Source organism: Muscardinus avellanarius (assembly GCF_963383645.1).
Source record: "Muscardinus avellanarius genome assembly, chromosome: 4".
Classification (NCBI taxonomy): Eukaryota; Metazoa; Chordata; class Mammalia; order Rodentia; family Gliridae; genus Muscardinus; species Muscardinus avellanarius.
The window spans coordinates 102,237,715-102,259,573 of NC_137789.1; the positions used below are offsets into that span (position 1 = coordinate 102,237,715).

General features: G+C 49.1%; 1 protein-coding gene across 1 annotated transcript; it reads left to right on the forward strand.

The window, feature by feature from the left end:
* The first annotated feature begins 5,247 nt into the window (after positions 1 to 5,247).
* ADIRF (adipogenesis regulatory factor) lies at positions 5,248 to 7,444 on the forward strand. The gene is made up of 3 exons (XM_080695359.1): positions 5,248 to 5,361; positions 6,974 to 7,024; positions 7,231 to 7,444. Exons 1-3 carry the CDS (start codon positions 5,301 to 5,303, stop codon positions 7,335 to 7,337), a joined length of 219 nt encoding a protein of 72 aa, XP_080551485.1. The 5' UTR covers positions 5,248 to 5,300; the 3' UTR covers positions 7,338 to 7,444.
* Positions 7,445 to 21,859: the final 14,415 nt, after the last annotated feature.

Genomic DNA, 21,859 nt, shown 5'->3' on the forward strand with positions numbered 1-21,859 from the left:
TGTAGCTAAGAGGTAGTATGCCCCTGGGTTCCATCCCCAATATCACACACACACACAAAAAGATCCTTGACTTTCTGAAACTGGCTGATCTCAGCCAAATATTCTCTAGTTCCACCCATTTTTCTGCAAATGCTGTAATTTTGTTCTTCTTTCAGGCTGAGTAAAATCCCATGCATGTTAGCTTCTCTCTTGACAGCCTATTTGGGGTGTGAGCTTTGGAATGACATGCCCCAGACCCCCAGTTCTGGAGTTGGAGCCAGAGCTTGAGGCCACAGGACTCCAGATGCTTTCCTGTCTATGCTTCTCCCATGAAGTTTCTGTGGGGGGAGCAGGGGTCAGGAGCAGCCAGAGGACTGGACATAAGTCAAGCATAGCTGGCCTGGGTTGAGTCCCTGTTGTGCAGCCATGGGTGTCCACTGCTGAGGAGGCAGGAAGGCGTGGGGGCTGCTGGTTCTCCGGCAGTAGTACAGAGTCTGGAGGAGGGTCGGGCATTTGGGGATGCTCCTGCTCCCCAGCCCGGCACATATACATCAGCAGGCCTGTGCATGTCCCAGAAGGAGGCTCCCTGGGGCCTGGGTGTGCTTGAGAGCCCTTTGGACTGTAAGAGAAAGCAAAAAGAGGCAAGTTGGACTTAGAATGGGACAGGGGGACAGGGTGCCTAGACCTGGTTGCTAGACACATTCTTTACCAGGTTCTCAGCATCTTCTATGTGTGCACGCTTGCGCGCGTGTACACACACACACACACACACACACACACACACACACACACACCCTGTGTCCTGAACTCAAATGCCAGGCATCAAGGTCATCCCATTCCAGGAAGACCCTTCCCCACCCCACCAGCAGCTCTTTCCTTTAAACCCCAACCACATGCCCTGGGCCCTAAGAGGCTGCTTCTGACTTCGAGGGAAGGTAAGCTCTCTCTTCTCCGACTGCGCCCAGTTCTGCTCCCTGCTCTCATTTCAGGACCCTCTGCTGACTGTTGGACATATAAGCAAGGGAAAAAACTAACTCTCTAGCTTCATTTGCCTTTAGCTCACTTTAAAAATTAGTGGTTTTAGCCAGGCATACTGGTGCATGCCTGCAATCCTAGTACTTGGAAGGCTGAGACAGGAGGATCACAAGTTTGAAGCTAGCCTCGGCAACTCAATGAGGCTCACATTAGCTTAGTGGGACCCTGTTTCCAAAATAAAAAAAAAAAATAGGGCTGGGGTTGTAGATCAGAAGTAGAATGACTCTGGGTTCAACCCCCAGCAACACACACACACACACACACACACACACACACACACACACACACTAGTTTTAGCCGGACATGGTGATGAATATCTGTAATTCTAGTCCTTGGGAGGTTGAAAGAGGACGATCGCAGGCTGGAGGCCAGCCTCAACAACTGAGCAAGATCTCTTTCAAAATAAAAAAATAAAAAGCCGGGTGTGGTGGTACACACCTGTAATCCTAGCATTCGGGAGGCTGAGACAGGAGGATCCCAGTTTGTGGACAACCTCAGCTACTTAGTGAGGCACTTCTCAACTCAGTAAGACCCTGTTTCAAAATAAAAAATAAAAAATAGGGCTGGGGGTGTAGCTCGGAGGTAGAATGCCCCTGGGTTCCATCCCCAGCCCCCCACACACACACACAGAAAAAGTAGGTCAGCAGAGTGGTGGAAGAAGGTCAGGGAAAGGGGAAGAAGGAAAGGGTAGGATTGGGGAAGGAAACAGAGCAAACAACGTTATGTGCAGATATGAATGTATCACTCTAAATCTCACTATCATGTACAGTTATAATGCACCAATAAAAAAGAAAACATTGGTTTTGGAGGTCATGCAGCTGAGCAATATATTATTCGCCTCCCTCCCATTAGCTTTGCTGCCAATAATACCTCTGATGTATAGGCTGTGATGATGATGATGGTTGCCTAGGCTACTGTGTGTGTGTGTGTGTGTGTGTGTGTGTGTGTGTGTGTACATATGTATTTACTGGGGGTTGAATCTAGGGTTGTTCTACCTCTAAGTGTTATTCCTAGCCATATATATGTACCCAGGGGCATTCTATCTCTAAGCTACAGCCTAGCCCTGTGTGTGTGTGTGTGTGTGTGCGTGTGTGTGTGTGTGTGTGTGTGTGTGTGTGTTTTGGGGGTGGAACCCAGGGGCATTGTACCTCTGAGATACACCCCCAGCCCTATTTTTTAGGCTTTATTTTTGAAATAGGGTCTCACTGAGTTGCAAAGAGCCTTGCTAAGTAGGAGCCTTGCTAAGTAGCTGAGGCTGTCTGAGAGCCGCAATCCTCCAGTCTCAGCCTCCCGAATGCAGGAATGACACGCGTGTGCCACCACTCCTGGCACCCCAGGCATGGTGGCGCATGCTTGTAATCCCCCTTTTTATTTCTTATTTTGAAACAGGGTCTTAATAGTTGCTGAAGCTGTTCTCAAACCTGTCCTCCTGTCTCAGCTTCCCAAGTACTGAGATTACAGGTATATGTCACTGCACCTGGATCCTAGGCTACTTTTCAGAAATTCCAAGGCCACTTTTGCTGAAAGCGTTGACTCTTCACCTGGGCCTGCGAGTGGGGCAAAGAGGCTCAGCATTTCTGCCTCCATATTGTACCTGCCACCTTTGCTACCTTCACCTTTGGGTCAGACTTTTAACTCTGCATGTAGACACGTTAGTTATTCAAGGAATGTTTGTCTGGGCTAGTAGTAATGATTGATTTGCCATAAAATTACCTAACCTTTCTCCTGCCCCTCCAGGGCTGAAGACACCCAGATAAGAGTAACTGAGATGTTTTCAAGGTTTATAGGGGCACCACGACCTTGTGATGATGTGGGGCTAACCACCAGCTTTCGCAATGTACATTTCCAGACCCCAGGAGAGGTGCCTAGAGGTCCCTAGTCAGTCATTCCCTAACCCACGCTCCTATTCTTCCCCATCTAAGGACAAAAGGAGCTTGAAATACGCTAAGATGTTTTCCCTCAAGGTTGTTAGCCTGTCATCTCATTTTGCTGCCATCCCAAATATATTTCTCTTGCCCCATTCTCCATTCACCAGACCTCTCGATTGGCAAGTAGATATACCAGATTTGGTAACAGATACCCTTCAACCCATTTAATTCTCACAAAAACACTTTGGGAATTGTGTTAGCATCCTCCCATCCAGGTTGAGGAAGCCGGGCATAATGGCTCATGTTTGTAGTCCCAGTACTTGGGAGGCTGAGACAGGAGGATCGCAGGTTTGAAGCCAACCTCAGCCACTTAATGAGGTCCTCTGCAATTTAGTGAGAGCCTGTTTCAACATAAAAATAAAATAGGGCTGGGCGTAGCACAGAGGTAGAAAGCCCCTGGGTTCAATCCCCAGTACACACACATTAAAAAGGTTGCGACTGTGGAGGTTCAGAGAGGCAAAGGGACTGGCCCTAGGGGTGTCTGAACCCAAAAGGTCTGACTGCAGTGCCTGCTGCTGCGGGCCACGCTGAGCTGCCTCTGCCACCGGGCTGGCTGTCCCTCCCCACAGCGCTGCTTCCTTCCATCTTGCTCCCCACTCATGGGGCCAGTGCTGAGTAGCATCCACAATCCACAACCATGTTGTGAACTAGAGCGGTGGCAAAGGCCTTGCTGGCTAAATTTCAGGAGGGCTGGGAGGGCTGAGGCAGGGGCTGGGCTGGGGCAGAACTTGGGCCTCACTCCAACAGCCTGTGTGGAAGGGGGCTTCGTATGTCCGAGTCTGGGCTCCCTCCCTTCCTCTACCTAATATCATCCCAAGTTTGAACTAATTTCCAGTAATCTATACCCAGCATGTACACACACACACACACACACACACACACACACACACACACTTGAACTTTAAGACACTCCATGCCAAGGGCTCCCCCATTTGTACCCAATGGGTCCCAGTGACTGCTGAGCAGAAAGCCAGTCTGCAGTGCCATAGCTGGGTGTGTAGGGACAAGAATTTCTGTGGTTGCCAGGGTACTCGGGTTCACAGCACACCAATTCGGATTTCAGTCTGGCCATAGGAGTTTGGGAAAAACCACTTACCCTCTGCCTCAGTTTCCTCCTGGGAACTGAGGCTATTATTAAAATCCCCATTTTGCCAGGTGGTTGTAATTATACAGGAAACTAAAGCATGAAGGCCACATCTGACAAGATAAATGCTCAATAAAAGGGGCGTGGTGGCGCACGCTTGTAATCCCAGCATTCGGGAGGCTGAGACTGGAGGATTGCAGTTCTCAGATAGCCTCAGCTACTTGGAGGCCTTCTGCATCTCAGGAAGACCTGGTTTCAAAATAAAGAATAAAAAGTAGGGCAGGGAGTGTAGCTCTGAGGTCAAATGCCCTTGGGTTCCATCCCCAGACCCGAAAAAAAAAAAAAAAAAAAAGGCAACTGATGAGTCTGGCATGGTGGTGCATGCCTGTAATTCCAGTACTTGGGAGGCTGAGGCAGGAGGAGGATCATAGGTTTGAAGCCAGCCTCAACAATTTAGTGAGACCCTCAGCAACTTAGCAAGACCCTGTTTACAAATAAAAATAGGGCTGGGGGTGTAACATGGAAGTAGAAGACTTCTGGGCTCCATTCCCAGTATCACAAAATAAATAAATAATAAATAACCCAGGCATGGTGGTGCACACCTGTAATCCTGAAACTGGGGAATTGCAGGCTCAAGGACAACCACAGCAAGTCCTGAGCCGCTCAGCTCATCACCGTAGCAAGACACTGTTTCAAAATAAAAAAATATAAATATAAATAAAGCTGAGGGTGTGGCTCGAAGGTAGGATGCCCCTGGGCTCAATCCCGGATACCACAAAATAAAGAAATGTCGGCTGGTATTATTAAGGTCAGCTTCAGCCTTGACCTCAGGCTTTGCAGGTGGGGGTTGCTCTGGGGTTGAGGAGGGAGGAGTCGGGCGGACTGGCAAGGGAGTGTGTGTACCACTCTCCTACCCACAGTCCCTTTCTGGATCCCTGACCTGGCCCCTCTGCATTCCCTAGCCCCTTTGCAGACCCCGGTGGACTGCTCGCTTTGCACCGCGGGCCCCTTGGGGACGGCATGTCCCCTGGGGCCCACCTATCTCCCAGGGAGAATTGGCCAGTCACTCCCCGGATTCCATCCTTCCTTTCACCGGGATCCGCCCCGCCCCGCGCCGGGTCCCTCCCGCCTGCCCCCCACGCTCCCCCCGCGGGCTGGGCCGGCCCTGGGACGCCTTAAAAGCCCGAACTGTCCCTCCAGTGTGCACCTCGGTAAGCAGGATCCAACGGTCTCTGCCGCTGTCCATCCTGAAGATCCCGCAACCTCTCCAAGCTATGGCCAGCAAGGGGTTGAAAGACCTGAAGCAGCAGGCAGAAGGGGCCGTCCAGGATGCAGGTGAGCATAGCGCCCTACCTGGGCACCAGCTGCCTGAACACGCACGAGCTGCAGTCTCGGGAGTCTGCACCGACCTCGCCCCCTGATGTGGAGGTGGCCCCAGGACACCGGCCTGGACCAGCAGGGGGCTGACGCCCCGAGGGAGGTGGGAGACAGGGGTTCTCCAAGAGTCTGGGCTGCATTTGGGGGACAAGGAGTGCCCCCTTCCCCGGGTCCTAAGCGGTCCCACAAGGACCCTCAGAAAGGGGTCGGAGGAAGATCCACGGAGGGAGTGCACTGGCTCCACCTGCCCACCGACCTCCATCTGCAGGGGTCTCCCAGGAAGGTCGGGAGCCAGGAGGTTGCTCCAGACCCCACTGGGCATGGTTCTGTCCCCCTCAAAAAAAAAAAAAAAAAAAAAAGTCCTCATCTGGCAGGGCAGGTTCTAGCCTTAGTGGCTCCACCTCCAGCTTTTTTCTCATTCCAGAGGCTACACAGCTGGGGATGGATGTGAGGGACGAGGAGACCTCTGGCTCACCCGGTTGGCTCTCCAGCACTTAGCTCAGGTTTCCTTGGGATTCCAGCTCTCCATCTGCCCTGTCCACAGCCAGTCAAGAGACAATATCCAATCAACTCTTTCCTTCATGAGAAAGCCCACAGTTTTCCCATTGTGACTAAAACACTATCAAGGACGCCTCTTTCTTCTCAGCTCCAGTTTCCCCTCTGTAAATTGGGTGCAAAAGCTCCTCTGTGGCTTGTATTGGGGGAGGGGGGGTACAGGGAGAAAAGAGAGGAGTAGAGGGATGTTGAGAATCTGACCCAGGGCCTTGCACATCCATCCCAGCAAGCTCCCTACTACTGAGCCACATCCTCAGACCCCGTGTGGCTTTCTGCTGGATGATGTCTGACAGGGTCCCATGGGGGCCCCTGCAAACAGACCCAGGGCCTGCTCCCTGCTCCCCCAAGGGTAAGGTCTGAGAAAGAAGGTCCTTTCCTGTTCAGAAACAAGAATGAATCCGGCTTTTGAAGGCCAGAGCCACCTGCCAGCCTACCAGCAAGCTGACCCACGTGAGCTGCAGGAAACCCCATTTGCCCCAGGCAGAGACTGAGCCAGTGATAGCTTCAAAAGAAAAGTTCTACCTCCTTCTTCCATTTCCTCTTTTCCTGCCTGAAACTGCCTGCCCACTGGCACCAGCATTTGTGTGTCCTTTGAGGGAAGCCTCTGAGGAGGTAGTGAGAGGGCTTGGCAGAAGTACAGGCTCCCAGGGTTGGAGCACACTAAGGGTGGAAATTCAGGCATTTTCTAGGGGAGAAGTTGAAAGAGGGGCTAGGGGTCTTCCTTGCCGGTGTCCAACAGCAGCCACAGCCCACATACCAGCTCCAGGCTGGCCCGGCTGACCTGCCTTCCTCTTGCCATTTTCTCAGCAGCCTGGAGATGGGAAGTGGGCCAGAGAGAAAGGGCCCATAGTTATAAATAAACAAGAACAGTCCAGTGGCATGGAAAGGGCTCAGCGGGCAAGGGACTCCACTGTGGTAGGGGTCCTTGGGCCTGTAGGAGAAACAGTGGGTGGGCAGTGTTGGGCCCCTGTGCGTCAGCAGTGCTAATAGCTCTATCTCTTTCTTTCAATGACAGCGGCCAGTGCAGGTCAAGCTCTGGATCAGGCCACAGAGGCTGGACAGAAAGGTTTGTTGAGGCTGGAGGGCAGGGAGGGCAGTGCCCGGCACACTTCTCACCTCCCCAGACTTTGGCTCAGGCCCAGCCCCTCCGCCCACTGCGGCCCACGAGGGCATTGGGTGGGCTTCCCGGGGAGGGAGACCCTTACCAGGCTACCTGTGCAGACTGTGGCTCCCAGGCCCTCCCCTTACCCACACTCTCCCTTCCTTCCTCAGCCTTGGACCAGCTGGGCAAGTCCACCCAGGAGGCCGTTGACAAGGCTGCTAACCAGGCCTCTGACAGCTTCTCGGGTCTGGGGAAAAAATTCGGCCTCCAGAAATGACAGAAGACCTAGGGCTTCCCTCCAGGCCCTGTCCAGCAGAACTTGGCGTAAGGTCTGCTCAGCAGCTCCCTCCGCGGTCTGCCCTCCATTAAAGCTCCTATGATTCAGCATTGTGTCCACTTGTTGCTTTCTCACAAGCCGGGCCCCACCCGGCCTGCGGGGGACCGGGGCGCCGGCCACACCCGGCGGTGACTCAGGGGGTGAGGCGGCGGGATTGTTTTGAAGCCTCGGAGCAGAGCGGGCTGGACACGCCCCCTGGGCGGGACCTGGGCGGGGCCGCACTCGCCGCCTCTGGGCGGGGGGCGGAGCCTGGGGCCTGAGCTCCACCCTTGGATTTGGAGGGGGCGGGGCGGGGCTTGGAGTCCCACTCGGGTGCAGAGCCTGGGGCGGAGGGGCCTCACTCAGTGGCTTGAAACGGGGGCGGGGCCCGGGGTCGCACTCTTGGGCTTGAGCGCTGGCGGAGCCTGGGTCGTGTCCACACCCACGGTCTTGGAGCGGAGTTGGCGCGGGGCACGGAGTCGCTCTCGAGGGCTGGGAGCTGGGGCGCGGGGCCACACTCGTTGGCTTGGGTGGGGGGCGAGGCACGGGGTCCCACGAGTGAGCTCAGAGCGGGGTTGCGGGTGAGCGCGCGCGTCAACATCTGACAAACAAGGTCGGCCCCGGAGGGACTAGGTTCCCTAGATCCCAGTTCCTGCTCGCCCTCCAGCACGTGTGCACGCACGCGACCTCAGCCCTGGGCGCCCTGCCCTGCGGTGACTCACAGTTGCCACCGGACGAGGCCCGGCCCTGGCGCCGAACGCAGGCTGCCGCGTTCCCCGCCATCCGGACCCGCCCACCTCGGCCGCCACTCCCCGTCCCCCTTTCCCGCCTCTGCACAGGGCGCTGTTTTCCCCTCCGCCCACCTCCGTGTCCTCTCCTGACCCGCGCATTTCGTGTGTGTGTGTGTGTGTGTGTGTGTGTGTGTGTGTGTGTGTGTGTGTGTGTGTGACTGAAGTTTGAACCCAGCGGCATTCTACCTTCGAGCTACATCCTGCCCTATTTTATTTTTATTTTGAAACAAGTTCTGGATAGGTTAATGAATCTATTTCCTGAGGCTCTCCACGCACCTGCGATTCTCCTGTCTCAGCTTCCCAAGTACAAGCGTGCGCCATCACGCCGGCTAGAGCATTCCGTTTTAATTCAACTTAAAGACGTGGACTCCCAGGCCCTGCCCAATTTGGGGGAGATTTGGACGAAATCGGAGACCATCCTTCGCTAGCGGCTCCTCCGCCCCAGGCCTTCCGGGCCTGCCAGCAGGGGGCAGTGTCCTCTCTGCTTAGCTGAAGGTGACGGCCAGCATGACCTTTTTTTCCTCCAGGTCTGATCTCCCTCCACCCCACCTGCCCGTACCCATGTTCAGTCCTTAAAGAAAGCCTCCCCAAGTCTGCGAAATGAGCCAAGGCAGTTTTCTCCCGCTCTAAGGGAGGGTCCTTGAAGACACAGCTGGAGGCAGACCGAGGACCATCCAGGACTGAGGACCATCTGAGTTTCCAGGGGGCTCCGCCTAAGTGAGCTGGGATGCTGAGGCTAGTGGGGCCCAGCCTGGGAGCCCCCAGAGTCTTTCCGGTGTGCCTCCTTGCTATGCACCACTGAGAGTAAGTCCCAGTAGGCCTTACACTACCAGACCACCCATGAGCACTGCTGTGGCATGGGTGTGGAACCCAGCGCTGGCCTAGGAGAGGGGTGCTCAGGTCTGAGGGAGCTAGGGGGCTTCTAGGAAGGATCTTTGGTGACCTGGAGGGGGGGTGGGATAGTGGGGGTTGATTGAGCCCAGAGGTGGCATTCTACCTCAGAGCTACAGGCCCAGCTCTTTCTATTTTTTATTTTGAAACACGATCTCACTAGGTTGATGGCTGTCCTCAAACCTGCCATCCTCCAGTACTGAGATTACAAGGCTGCGCCATCACACCTGGCTAGAATCTTCAAACTTCTGTCATCTAGTTGATGGGTGGCACCTGGGCCCTCAGATGGGGCTGGAAATGAACCGTGGTGGGCACGTGCATCACTTTTTTCACAAGGAAAAGCCAATCTGCGATCAAGACACAACAGAAGTACAGAGAACAGGCTTCCTGGAGCACTATATCCATCCCTCCTGCCCCCAGCACAGAAAAGCTTGTCCTCCCTGGTCACCTGCACTGCGGGGCCACACTGACCACCTCCCCACCTTGCTAGCCTACAGGCACCCTGCCTCTCGCACAGGGACCTCTCCACTTCCTTCCCAGCATGCCCTGCTCTCCTGAGTCTTCACCCTACTGCCTTTTCTGCCTGGAATGCTGTCCATAAAGACGATTACTTTGCCTGCGTCCTGCCCTTCCATCCTTCAGCTTTCAGCTTCTGCAGTTCCCAACACACACACACACACACACACACACACACACACACACACACACACACACACCTTCACAGCAGGCTAGGTGCCACCACTGATACCTTCTCTTGCTCAGAGTGGAGCAGTCTCCATTGTCCCAGTTTTTTTGTTTTGTTTTGTTTTTATTTTTTTATTTTTAAAATTTTTTTATCTTTCATTGTTTTGTGATGCTGGGGATTTAACCCAGAGAGTCTACCTCCCTGTTTTATTTTTTATTTATTTTTAAATTTTTTGCGGTACTGGGGATGGAACCCAGGGGCATTCTACCTCCAAGCTACACCCCCAGCCCTATTTTTTATTCTTGATTTTGAAACAGGGTCTCACTGAGTTGCAAAGGACCTCACAAAGTAGCAGAGGCTGTCTGAAAACTGTGATTCTCCTGTCTCAGCCTCCCAAGTACGGGTACTACAAGCATGCACCACCACACCCAACTTGATTTTTATTTTTAAACAAGGTCTTGCTAGATTGCTGACAGTCTCACTACTTGCTAAGGCTGCCCTTGAATCTGGGATCCTCCTGTCTCAGCCTCCCCAGTACTGGGATTACAAGTGTGTACTACTATGCCCAGCTTTAAAATAAAAAATATAGCTGGGCATGGTGGCACACACTTGTAATTCCAGTACTTTGGAGGATGAGACAGGAGGATTGAAGGTTCATGGCCAACTTACTTAGTGAGAGGCCGTTTCAAAAATAAAGAATAGAAGCCAGGCATGGTGGCATAAGCTTATAATCCCAGTACTTGGGAGGCTGAGACAGGAGAATCGCAGGTTCTCAGCCAGCCTCAGTGACTTGTGAGGCCCTCCATAACTTTAAGACCCTGATTTAAATAAAGAATAAAAAATTGGGCTGGGAGTGGAGCTTAGTGGTAAAATGTCTTTGGGTTCTATCCCTGTACCACACATAAAAATAAAAATAAAAAAAAAATAAGAATAGATCCAGGCATGGTGACACATGCCTGTGATCCCAGTACTTGGAAGGCTAGACTGGAGGACTGTAGGCTTGAGGACAACCTCAGCAATAAATAAATAAAACAAATAAAAACAAAATAGGTCTAGGGGTACAGCTCAAAGGTAATGCCCCTAGGTTCAACCCCCAATAACACACACACACACACACAAGAAAGGAAGAAAGAAAGAAAGAGAGAAAGAAAGAAAGAAAGGAGGAAAGGAAGGAAGAAGGAAAGAAAGAATGAAAGAAAGAAAGGAAGAAAGAAAGAAAGCAAAGGCGGGGTGTGGTAGTGGATCCTTATAATCCCAGTACTTGGGCGACCAAGACAAGAGTATCATGAGTTCATGGACAGCTTCAGCTACTTAGTGAGGCCCTCTGCAACTTAGTGAGAACTTGTTTCAAAATAAAGAATAAAAAGCCAGGCGTGGTGGCGCAATATTGTAATCCCAGCATCTGGAAGTCTGAGACAGGAGGATTGTGGTTCGCGGACAGCCTCAGCTACTTAGTGAGGCCCTTTGCAACTCAGTGAAAGAATAAAAAATAGTAGGGCTGGGGGTGTAACTCTGAGATAGAATGCCCCCAGGTTCCATCCCCAGTACCACAAAATAAATAAATGAATGAATCAATCAATCAAAGGAAGGAAGGAAGAAAGAAGAAACATGTGGGCCAGGCACACACGTGTAATTGTAATTGTGAGGCTGAGACAGGAGGTTCGCGGGTTCAAAGCCAAACTCAGCAATGTAGTGAGGCTTTCAGAAACCTAGGTCGGGTCCCTCCCTTCCCCCATGGGACCCCACAGCGGGGACAGGAGTGGAACCCAGGAAGCCAGAAGTGGAGATATCACGAGACTCCAGGTGTCACGAGACTCCAAACATCACAAGAAAGATTCCAGGCATTGTGAGATCGGAGGTCATGAGAGAGTCGGCATTCCCACACTGCTAGCCCCACCCCAAACCCTTGCTTTAAATATCAGGGTACTTCCTCTCTGCCACGTGCTCTGCTGACCATATGGCTCTGCTGCTCGGTCATCGGTCCTTTCCCCTGCGGTTGGCAGACCTCCGAAGCAGCTTGATAACTTGATTAAAGCAGCTTTTGATAACTTGGCTGGTGTTTACCTCCTTTGCGACCCCTCAGCTCAATTTCGGACTTTACATTAGTGAGACCCTGTTTCCAAATAAAAAAAATAAAATCAGGCTGGGGCATTGCATCTAGATTCAATCCCCAGTACAAACAAACAGCAACAACAAAAACAAGTTGTAACTTTGTCCTTTGGCATTACTAACTGCTGCGTTTGGGGGCGGAGAGGGCTTCCTTAAATAACCCTCTGGTGGGCCTCCTTCCCATCCCTCCCCTCCACTAGCCTTCCAGGCAGTAGGAGGAGCCTTCTCTAGACTCCTCAGCTTGGACTCTGCTTGGACTCTGGAGGCAAGGGACGGCTTTTCTACTCTTACTTTATCTGCCTCCCTCTCCCCTTTATTTTCTTCTTTTAGTTGTCTACTTTCTACTTGGCAGGAACTTCTAGCATTTACATTCCGTTCCTCTACCCTTGGCCACACCTTTGTTTTTGGCTGAGATTTTCAGTTGAAGCCATTAAAAGCTTTCTTACTCTCCTTTGCTTTGAAATATTTTCTGCTACCTCTTGGTTGGGTAAAAGGATTCATCCAGAAGTTTCCGCAAGAATGAAATATTTAGCCGGGAGTGGTGGCGCACACTTGTGATCCCCCCCATGCTTCGGAGGCTGAGACAGGAGGATCACATTAAGTAGCTGAGGCTGGCTTCAAACCTGTGCGATCCTCCTGTCTCAGCCTCCCCAAGCGCTGGGATTACAAGCATGCGCTACCGCGCCTGGCTGGGATCTGTATTTTTTCTTAAAGAAATAAAATGCTTGGGAGGCTGAGACAGGTTCAAAAGCCAGCCTCGGCTACTTAGTGAGGCTCTCAGTAACTTAGTGAGACCCTGTTTCCAAATAAAAATATAAAATAGGTCTGTGGAAGTATGGCCTGGAGGTAGAAAGCTCCTGGGTTCCACCCCTAGTACCACCAAAAAAAAAAAAAAAAAGAAATATTTACAAGTGAATTGATAAAACTTTTGGAATTTGAATCGACAATTTTTTAGCCAGATGACAAACTATGAGGCTTTAGAATATTCTTTGTGTATGTGTGTGTATTTGGGGGGCTGTACTGAGGATTGAACCCGGGGGTATTCTATCTTTAATCTACACCTCCAGCCATTTTCTTTTAAAACAGGGCCTTGCTAGGTTACTGAGGGTCTCCCTGAATTTTAGAGACTGGCCTTACATTTATAATCCTCCTGTCTTCCTATCTTAGTCTCTCAAGTACTGGGATTATAGGTATGTTCACCTGGATCATAATATTCCACTTTTAGGTATGGTATTTATTTATTTATTTATTTATTTTTTACTTTGGAACTGGGGATTGAACCCAGGAGCCTTCTACCTTCAAGCTACATTCCCACCCTATTTTTTATTCTTTATTCTGAAACAGGGTCTCACTGAGTTGCAGAGGGCTGCACTAAGTAGCTGAGGCTGGCTACAAACCTGCGATCCTCCTGTCTCAGCCTCCCAGTTACTAGAATTACAAAAATTCGTTATCATGCCTGTTTTTTTTTTTTTTTGGGGGGGGGTGGTGGTACTGGGGATGGAACCCAGGGGCCTTCTACCTCCAGGCTACACTCCCAGACCTATTTTATATTTTATTTGGAAACAGGGTCTCCTTAAGCCAACAACTGAGGCTGGCTTCGAACCTGCGCAATCCTCCTGTCTCAACCTCCCAAGCGCAGGAGTGTATCCTTGTAAAAAATAAGCCGGCTTGCCTGGCTTATTTTTTAAAAGGAAAAAACTAGCTGGCATAGTGGTGCACACCTGTTATCCCAGTACTTGGGAGGCTGACACGGCAGGATTGCAGGTTTGAGGATAGCCTTAACAAATAGTGAGACTGTCAGCAACCTGTAAGACCCTGTTTTCAAAAATAAAAATAAATAGGACTGGGAGTATAGCTTGGAGATAGAAGGCCCCTGGGTTCAATCTCAGGACCCCAAACAAAAACAAAAACATCCACAGGAGGCCATTGTTTTGGACTCAGCTCCTATGTAGACTAGGCTACAAACCAAAATGGAGTCACCTATACTAAAGTTTCTATCAACCAAACCAAAACTGAGCTTTTTATCTGACCAGAGATCAGAATTAGAGATGCGGCCAAATTACCAAATGTGCCAGCCAGTTTCAGTTGGCAATTGGCGGGATAATGAAGTTCCCTCTGCCTTAATCCTTACATAAAAAGGTGACCTGGAGTAACCCAATGTTAGCCAGTTGTTTTTGCATTGTCCGGTCTCCCTGCCCCTGCCAGCTACCTTTACTTTTTATTTTTAATTTCTGCTTTTCTCAAACCCTTCTGTTGCTTTCACAAAACCAACTTTCTCTGCTCAGTCCATCAGAACATTATTCTGTTTTGTGGAATGAGTTAAACTAAGCTGGGCATGGTGGTGCACACTTATAATCTCAGTGCTTGGGAGGCCAAGACAGGAGGATTGAAGGTTCTCTGCCAGCCTCAGCTACTTCGTGAGGTCCTCCGAAACAGTGAGACCCTGTTTTAAAAGAAAAAATAAAACTGGGCATTGTGGTGCACACTTGTAATTCCAGTACTTGAGAAGCTGAGAGGGGGAATGGCAGGTTCAAAGACAGTCTCAGCAATCAGTGAGCATCTCATCAACTTAATGAGACCCTGTTTCAAAATTAAAAAGCTAAAAAAGGGCTGAAGTATAGTTTGGAAGTAGAATTCCCAAAAGTTTAATTCCCAGTACCATACAAAGAAAGAAAGACTAGCCAGGCGTGGTGGCGCACGTTTGTAATCCCAGCATTTGGGAGGCTGAGACAGGAGGATCCCAGTTCGCAGACAGCCTCAGATACTTAGGCCCTTTGCAACTCAGTGAGACCCTGTTTCAAAATAGGGCTGGGGTAGAACCCAGAGGTAGAATGCCCCTGGGTTCCATCTCCAGTACAAAAAGGAGAAGGAGGAGGAGGAAGAAGAAGAGGAGGAGGAAGAGAAAGAAAAAAAGAAAGAAGTGTAGAACTAGGAGTGCAGCTGAGAGTTGGAATGCTCCTGAGTCCAATTCTCAGGACCAAAAATAAACAAACAAAAATATAGTTGAACTAAACTAAGTGTGTTAGCACACACTTGTAATCCCAGCAACTCCAGAGGCTGAGGCAGGATTGTGTAACATTGAAATTGAGTTGGAAGTTGCAAAGGAGGCAAAAATCAGCTGAGTTATTAAGGCCTCTTTAATTAAACTGGCACCTTTGGGCGAAGTCTGCTGACCATGGGGAAGGGACCAATGACCGAGCAGCAGAGTCATGGTCAGCAGAGTCACATGGCAGAGAGGAAGTGAGGGTATTTATGTAGCCAGGTCTTGGGGTGGGGCTAGCGGCATGGGAATGCCAGTCCTCTAACAACATCTGGAGTTCGTGGCATCAGGAGTCTGCCCTGAGATGTCGGGAATCTCACGACATCTCCACTCTGGCTTTCAGGGTTCTGCCTCCTGTTCCCGCTGCAGGGTCCGTGGGGGAAGGGAGGGACCCAACCTATCAGATTGCAAGGTCGAGGTCAGCCTGGGCAACTTAGTGTGACCTTGTCTCAAAATAAAAAATGAAAAAGGGTAGTCGGGCGTGGTGGCACATGCTTGTAATCCCCGCGCTTGGGAGGCGGAGACAGGAGGATCGCGCTGGTTTGGAGCCAGCCTTGCTGGCTTAAGAGACCCTGTTTCCAAATAAAAATGTAAAAATAGGTCTGGGAGTGTAGCCCGGAGGTAGAAGGGCTTCCAGGAACACCAGTACCACCAAAAAAAAAAAAAAAAAAAAAAAAAAAAGAAAAGAAAGAAAAGAAAAGGGGTGAAGTATACCTCAGTGGTAGATTGCCCCAGTATGGGAAAAAAACAAAAACTGCAATGAAATCAGTCCCAGATCCTCTGAAGGCTGAGGTAGAAAGATGAATTGGACCTGGAAGTTTGAAGCCAGCCTGCAGGATTTAGTGAGCTATGTGTTTTCACAGAACAAGGAGACCAGTGTGGTGACACACACCAGTAATCCCAGTACTTGGAGGCTGAGACAGGAGGATTACAGGTTTAACATCAGCCTCAGCAATTTAGTGAGACCTTTAGCAACTTAGCAAGTCCCTGGTTCTAAAGAGATAGAGAAATGACAGTTAGATAGATATAGATAGGGCTGGGGTGTATTTCAAAGGTAAAGCATCCCTCAGTACCCAAAAAAAAAAAAAAAAAAAAAAAAAAAAGTAGGGCATGGTGGTACACACCTGCAATCCCGGTACTTAGAAGGCTGAGACAGGAGGACCAAGGATTGAATGTTTGAATGCAGTAGTGATACTCTCAGCAACTTAGGGAGATCTTGTTTCAAAACAAACAAACAAATGGCTGAGGGTATAGCTCAGAGGTAGATTGCCTCTGAGTTCAATCTCCAGTAACACCAAAAAAAAAAAAGAAGACCCAAAAACATTGGGCATGGTGGCGGATGCTTGTAATTCTAGTACCTGGTAGGCTAAAATAGGGAGATCACAGGTTCAAAGCCAGCCTCAGCAACTCAGTGAGGCTCACATCTCACATCGATTTAACAAGACCGTTTCCAAAAAAAAAAAAAGGCAGCAAAGTAAACACAAAATGTATGAGATATCACTTTGCATCCATGAGAATGACTTCTATTTTTTTAAAAAAATACACCCAGGCATGGTGGCGCATGAATCCCAGCATTTGGGAGGCTGAGACAGGAGAATCAGGGTTTGCAGACAACCTCAGGTACTACTTAGTGAGGCCCTTTGCAACTCAGTAAGACCCTGTTTCAAAATAAAGAATAAAAGCTGGGCGTGGTGGCGCACACTTGTAATCCCAGCACTTTGGAGGCTGAGACAGGAAGATCACAAAGGGTCAAAGCCAGCCTCAGCTACTTAGTGAGGCTCTCAGCAACTTAGTAAGACCCTGTTTCCAAATAAAGTATAAACTAGGTCTGAGAGTATAGCCTGGTGGTAGAAAAGCCCTTGAGTTCCACCTTCAGTACCAATAATAATAATAATAATAATAATAATAGTAGTAATAATAATAGTAATAATAATAATAATAATAATAATAATAATAATAATAATAAAAACTAGGGCTGGGGATATAGCTTGGAGGTAAAGTGTCCCTGGGTTCCATCTGCAATACTGAAAGAAAAAAAAACAAACCATGAGTTGGGCAAGTTGGTGCATGCCTGTTAACCTAGTGAGGTAGAATAGGAAAAATAAATAAATAAAAATAGATAAGAAAAAGGAGACAAACTGGAAAGGAAAGAAAAACTAGAATTTTTTTTTTGGTACTGTGGGTTGAACTCGGGAGTTTTACCTCTGAGCCACACCCACAGCCCTATTTTATTTTGTTTGTAGTTTGAAACAGAGTCTCATTAGGTGGCTGAGTCTTACTAGGTTGTCGAGGCTGTCTTCAAACCTGAAATCCTCCTGTCTAAGGAATTACAAGTGTGGACCACCACACCTGGTTGGAAAACTAGTTTTGAAATCTAGAAACTAAGCTAGGCGTGGGGGCGCACGCTTATAATCCCCGCGCTTGGGAGGCTGAGACAGGAGGATTGCGCAGGTTCGAAGCCAGCCTCAGCTACTTAGTGAGGCTCTCAGCAACTTAGTGAGACCCTGTTTCCAAATAAAATATAAAAAAGGTCTGGGAGTATAGCCCAGAGGTAGAAAGCCTCTGGGTTCCACCCCGAGTACCACCAAAAAAAAAAAAAAAAAAGAAAAAAGAAAAAAGAAAATCTAGAAACTAGCCAGGCGTGGTGACCCACTCTTATAATCTCAGCATTTGGGAGGCTGAGACAGGAGGATAGCTACTTTGCAACCCAATGAGACCCTGTTTCAAAATAAAGAATAAAAAATAGAGCTGGGGGTATGGCTTGGAGGTAAAATGCCCTTGGGTTCCATCCTCAGTACTGCAAAAAATAAAATAAAATCTAGAAACTTCACTAGATGGGTGGCTCACATTTGTAATCCCAGTACTAGGGGAGCCAAACCAGGTCAAACCAGGAGGTCATAGGTTCATAGCCAGCCGCAGTTACTTAGTGAGGCCCTCCCAACTTAGTGAGACCCTGTTTCAAAAATAAAGAACAACAAGCTGAGTGTGGTGATGCATGCCTATAATCCCAGCATTCGGGAGGCTGAGACAGGAGGATTGCAGTTTGAGGACAGCCTTAGCTACTCAGTGAGGTCCTTTGCAACTCAGTGAGACCCTGTGTCAAAATCAAGAATAAAAAATAGGGCTGGGGGTGTAGCTTGGAGGTAGAATGCCCCTGGTTTCCATCTCTGGTACTGGGGAAAAAAGAAAAAGAAAAAAGGCTGGAGGTATAGCTTGGAGGTAAATGACCCTTGGTTCCATTCCCAGTACCAATCAACCGACAAGCAAAAAACTCCCCAAACCAAACAACCTACATGGGGGTTGGGGGTGAAGAATCTATGGGACCATTTAGGGTTAAGCCGATGCCTGCTCCGACCAGCTGGCTGGGGAAGCCTGGCAGGATGAGCTGGTATTCTCTTCCCCTCCCCACACCCACGCTCCACCCTGCTCCTCCTGCCTAGTGTTCTCTTGAACCAAATCGCCCGGGCTCCCTCTCATGCTTATCGGGGTCAGCCAATGGGGACATTGGTAGAAAACTGGAACGGGAGCCAATTATTCCTAGTTGGTTCCTTGCTGGGTGTGGTAGGGCAGCAGCCATGTTCTTAGGAGGACTAAGTTCCTGTCCAGTCAGCTCTCCCCAGAGCCAAAGCTCTTGTTGGAGTCTCTGAGTGCCTCTCCATCCTCTCCAGACCAAGGGAGAGAACATCTGCTAGTATTGCTAGCCACTGGGCACCTCGCCATCCCTCACCGGTCCCTTTTATCCACCCACAGTCCTGTGAGCAACCTCCTTCTGCAGGCTCTCTTTGCAGGAGCCTTGCCTCTGAATTTTAGCAGCTGATACTCATGGGTGCATGAAGGCTTGTATGCCAGGCTTGCCTTCCTTTGGTGACCAACATGCCAACTCCCCAGAGTCGGGAAGGGCATGGCCCCTTTGTGGAGCGAGGGGTCAGTGTGTGCAGAGTCTGTGGACACAGCGTATGCTGTGCGTGCAGGTCCTGAAGCGGAAGTGGAAGGGAGCCTGGGCAGGATGAACGACCACAGAACATTTTTTTTTTTTATGCTCCTGGGGATTGAACCCAGGACATTCGACCTCTGAGCTACAACTCTAGCCCTGTTTTATTTTATTATTTGTTTATTTACTTTTTTATGGTACTAGGAATGAAACCCAGGGGCATTCTACCTCCGATCTACACCCCCAGCCCTATTTTTTATTCTTTATTTTGAAACAGAGTCTTACTGCGTTGCAAAGGGCCTAAGTAGCTGAGACGGTGAACCGGGATCCTCCTGTCTCAGTCTCCCAAATGCTGAGATTACAAGTGTGCGCCACCACGCCCAGTTTATTTACTTATTTTTGGTAGTGGGTATTAAACTCAGAGGCATTCTATTTCCAAGCTACCTCTGAGCCTGATTTTATTTCTTATTTGGAAACAGAACTCACTAGGTTGCTGAGAGCCTGGCTAAACTGCTGAGGCTGGCTTTGAACCTGTGATCCTCCTATTTCAGCCTCCCAAGTACTGGGATTAAAAGCAGTGTGCGTCACCATGCCCAGCCTTTATTTTGTATTTTTGTATTTTATTTATTTTTTTTAATTTTTATTATTTTTTGCAGTACTAGAGATAGAACCCAGGGACATTCTACCTCTGAGCTACACCCCCAGGTCTATTTTTTTATTCTTTATTTTGAAACAGGGTCTCATTGAGCTGCAAAGGGCCTAAGTAAGTGAGGCTGTCCACCATCTGTGACTGTCCTGTCTCAGCCTCCCAACTGCTGGGATTACAAGCATGTGCCACCATGCCCAGCTTTTATTTTTTATTTTGAAACAGAATCTCACTAAGTTGCTGGGGGCCTTGCTAGGTTGCTGAGATTGGCCTTGGACCTGAGGTCCTCCTGTCTCAGAATCCCAAGTCCTAGGATTATAGGTGTGTGCCACTATGTTTTGTCTCTCTATCACAAAACGTTTGATGTTTATGACAGCTGCTGCTCAAATCACATAAAATTATGCTTCTGGCCGGGAATGGTGGCTCACACTTGTAATCCCCGCGCTTGGGAGGCAGAGACAGGAGGATTGCGCAGGTTCGAAGCCAGCCGTGCTGGTTTAAGAGACCCTGTTTCCAAATAAAAAAGTATAAAAATAGGTTTGGGAGTGTAGCCTGGAGGCAGGAGGGTTTCTAGGAACCCCAGTACCACCAAAGGAAAAAAAAAGTATGCTTCTGATATGAAACAGCCTTAAATATTTGGTAATTTTTTTTTCTTTTTTGTAGTACTGAGGATTGAACCAGGGGCTTTCTACCTCCAAGCTATATCCCCAACCTAATTTTATATTCTTTATTTTGAAAAAGGGTCTCACTAAGTTTCAGAGGAATTTATTAGCTAGCTAAGGCTGGCCAGCTGTGAACCTGTGATCCTCCTGTCTCAGCCTCCAAAGTACTGGGGTTACAAGCATGTGCCACCATGCCAGGCTGGTAAATTTTTTTTTTTTTTTTCGGGTCTGGAGATGGAACTCAAGGGCATTCGACCTCCGAGCTACACCCACTGCCCTATTTTTTTTTTTTAAACAGGATCTCACTAAGTTACAGAGGGCCTCACTAAGTAGCTGAGGCTGTCCGCGAACTGTGATCCTCCAGTCTCAGCCTCCCGCCCTAGTACCACACACACACACACACACACACACACACACACACACACACACACACACAGTGTCAGTGTGAGAGCTGGGCTCTCGGCCAGGCATGGTGGCACAGGTTTGTAATCCCAGTACTCGGGAGGCTGAGACAGGAGGATCACAGGGTTGTAGACAGCCTCAGCTACTTAGTGAGGCCCTCTGCAACTCAGTGAGGTCCTGTTTCAAAATAAAAGAATAAAGTAAGCTGGGCGTGGTGGCACAGGCTTGTAATAGCAGTGTTTAGGAGGCTGAGACAGGAGGATCGTGGTTTGCAGACAGCCTCAGCTACTTAGTGAGGCCCTCTGCAACTCAGTGAGACCTTGTTTCAAAATAAAGAATAAAAAATAGGGTTGAGAGTGTAGCTTGAAAGTGGAATGCCTCTGGGTTCCATCCCCAGTACTGCAAAACAAAACAAAACAAACAAACAAAAAAGAATAAAATAGAGTTGGGGGTGTAGCTAAGAGGTAGAATGTCCCTGGGTTCCATCCCCAATAACACACACACACACACACACACACACACACACACACACACACACACACACGGTCAGTCCAGGCCAGGAGTGGTGGCACATGCTTGTAATCTCAGTGTGCTTGGGAGGTAGAGACAGGAGGATCGCAGGTTCAAAGCTAGCCTTGGAAACTTAGTGAGGCTCTCAGCAACTTAGCAAGACTCTTTTTCCAAATAAAAAATAAAATGGGTCTGGGGATGTAGCACAGAGGTAGAATGCCCCTGGGTTCAATCTTCAGTATCCCCCCCCAACACATACACACTAAAGAAAAGGAAAGAAGGAAGGAAGAAAGGAAGGAAGGAAAGAAAGAAGAAAGGAAGGAAGGAAGGAAAAAAGAAAAGCTTTGAAGGGACATGGTGGTGCAAACCTATAATCTCAATACTTGGAAGGCTGAGGTAGGAGGATCACAGGCTTGAGGCCAGCCTGGGCAACTTAACAAAATTGTTTCAAAATAAAAAAATATAAATGGCCGGGGGAAGGAGTGTAGCTTAGTGATAGAAATCGCTGGGTTCAAGCCATGTATGTTAGTGCACGCTTGTAATCCCAGCATTTGGGAGGCTGAGACAGGAGGATCACGGTTCATGGACAGCTTCAGCTACTTAGTGAGGCCCTTAGCAACTCAGTGAGACCCTGTTTCAAAACAAAGAATAAAAAAATAGGGCTGGGGTGTATCTGGAAGGTAGAATGCCCCTGAGTTCCATCCCCAGTATGGAAAAAAAAAATCCCTGGGTTCAATCCCAGTATCAATTAATCAGTAAATAAATAAGGAAAGAAAAGAAGACTCCGCAAAAAAACAAAAAGGGAAAACTTGCTCT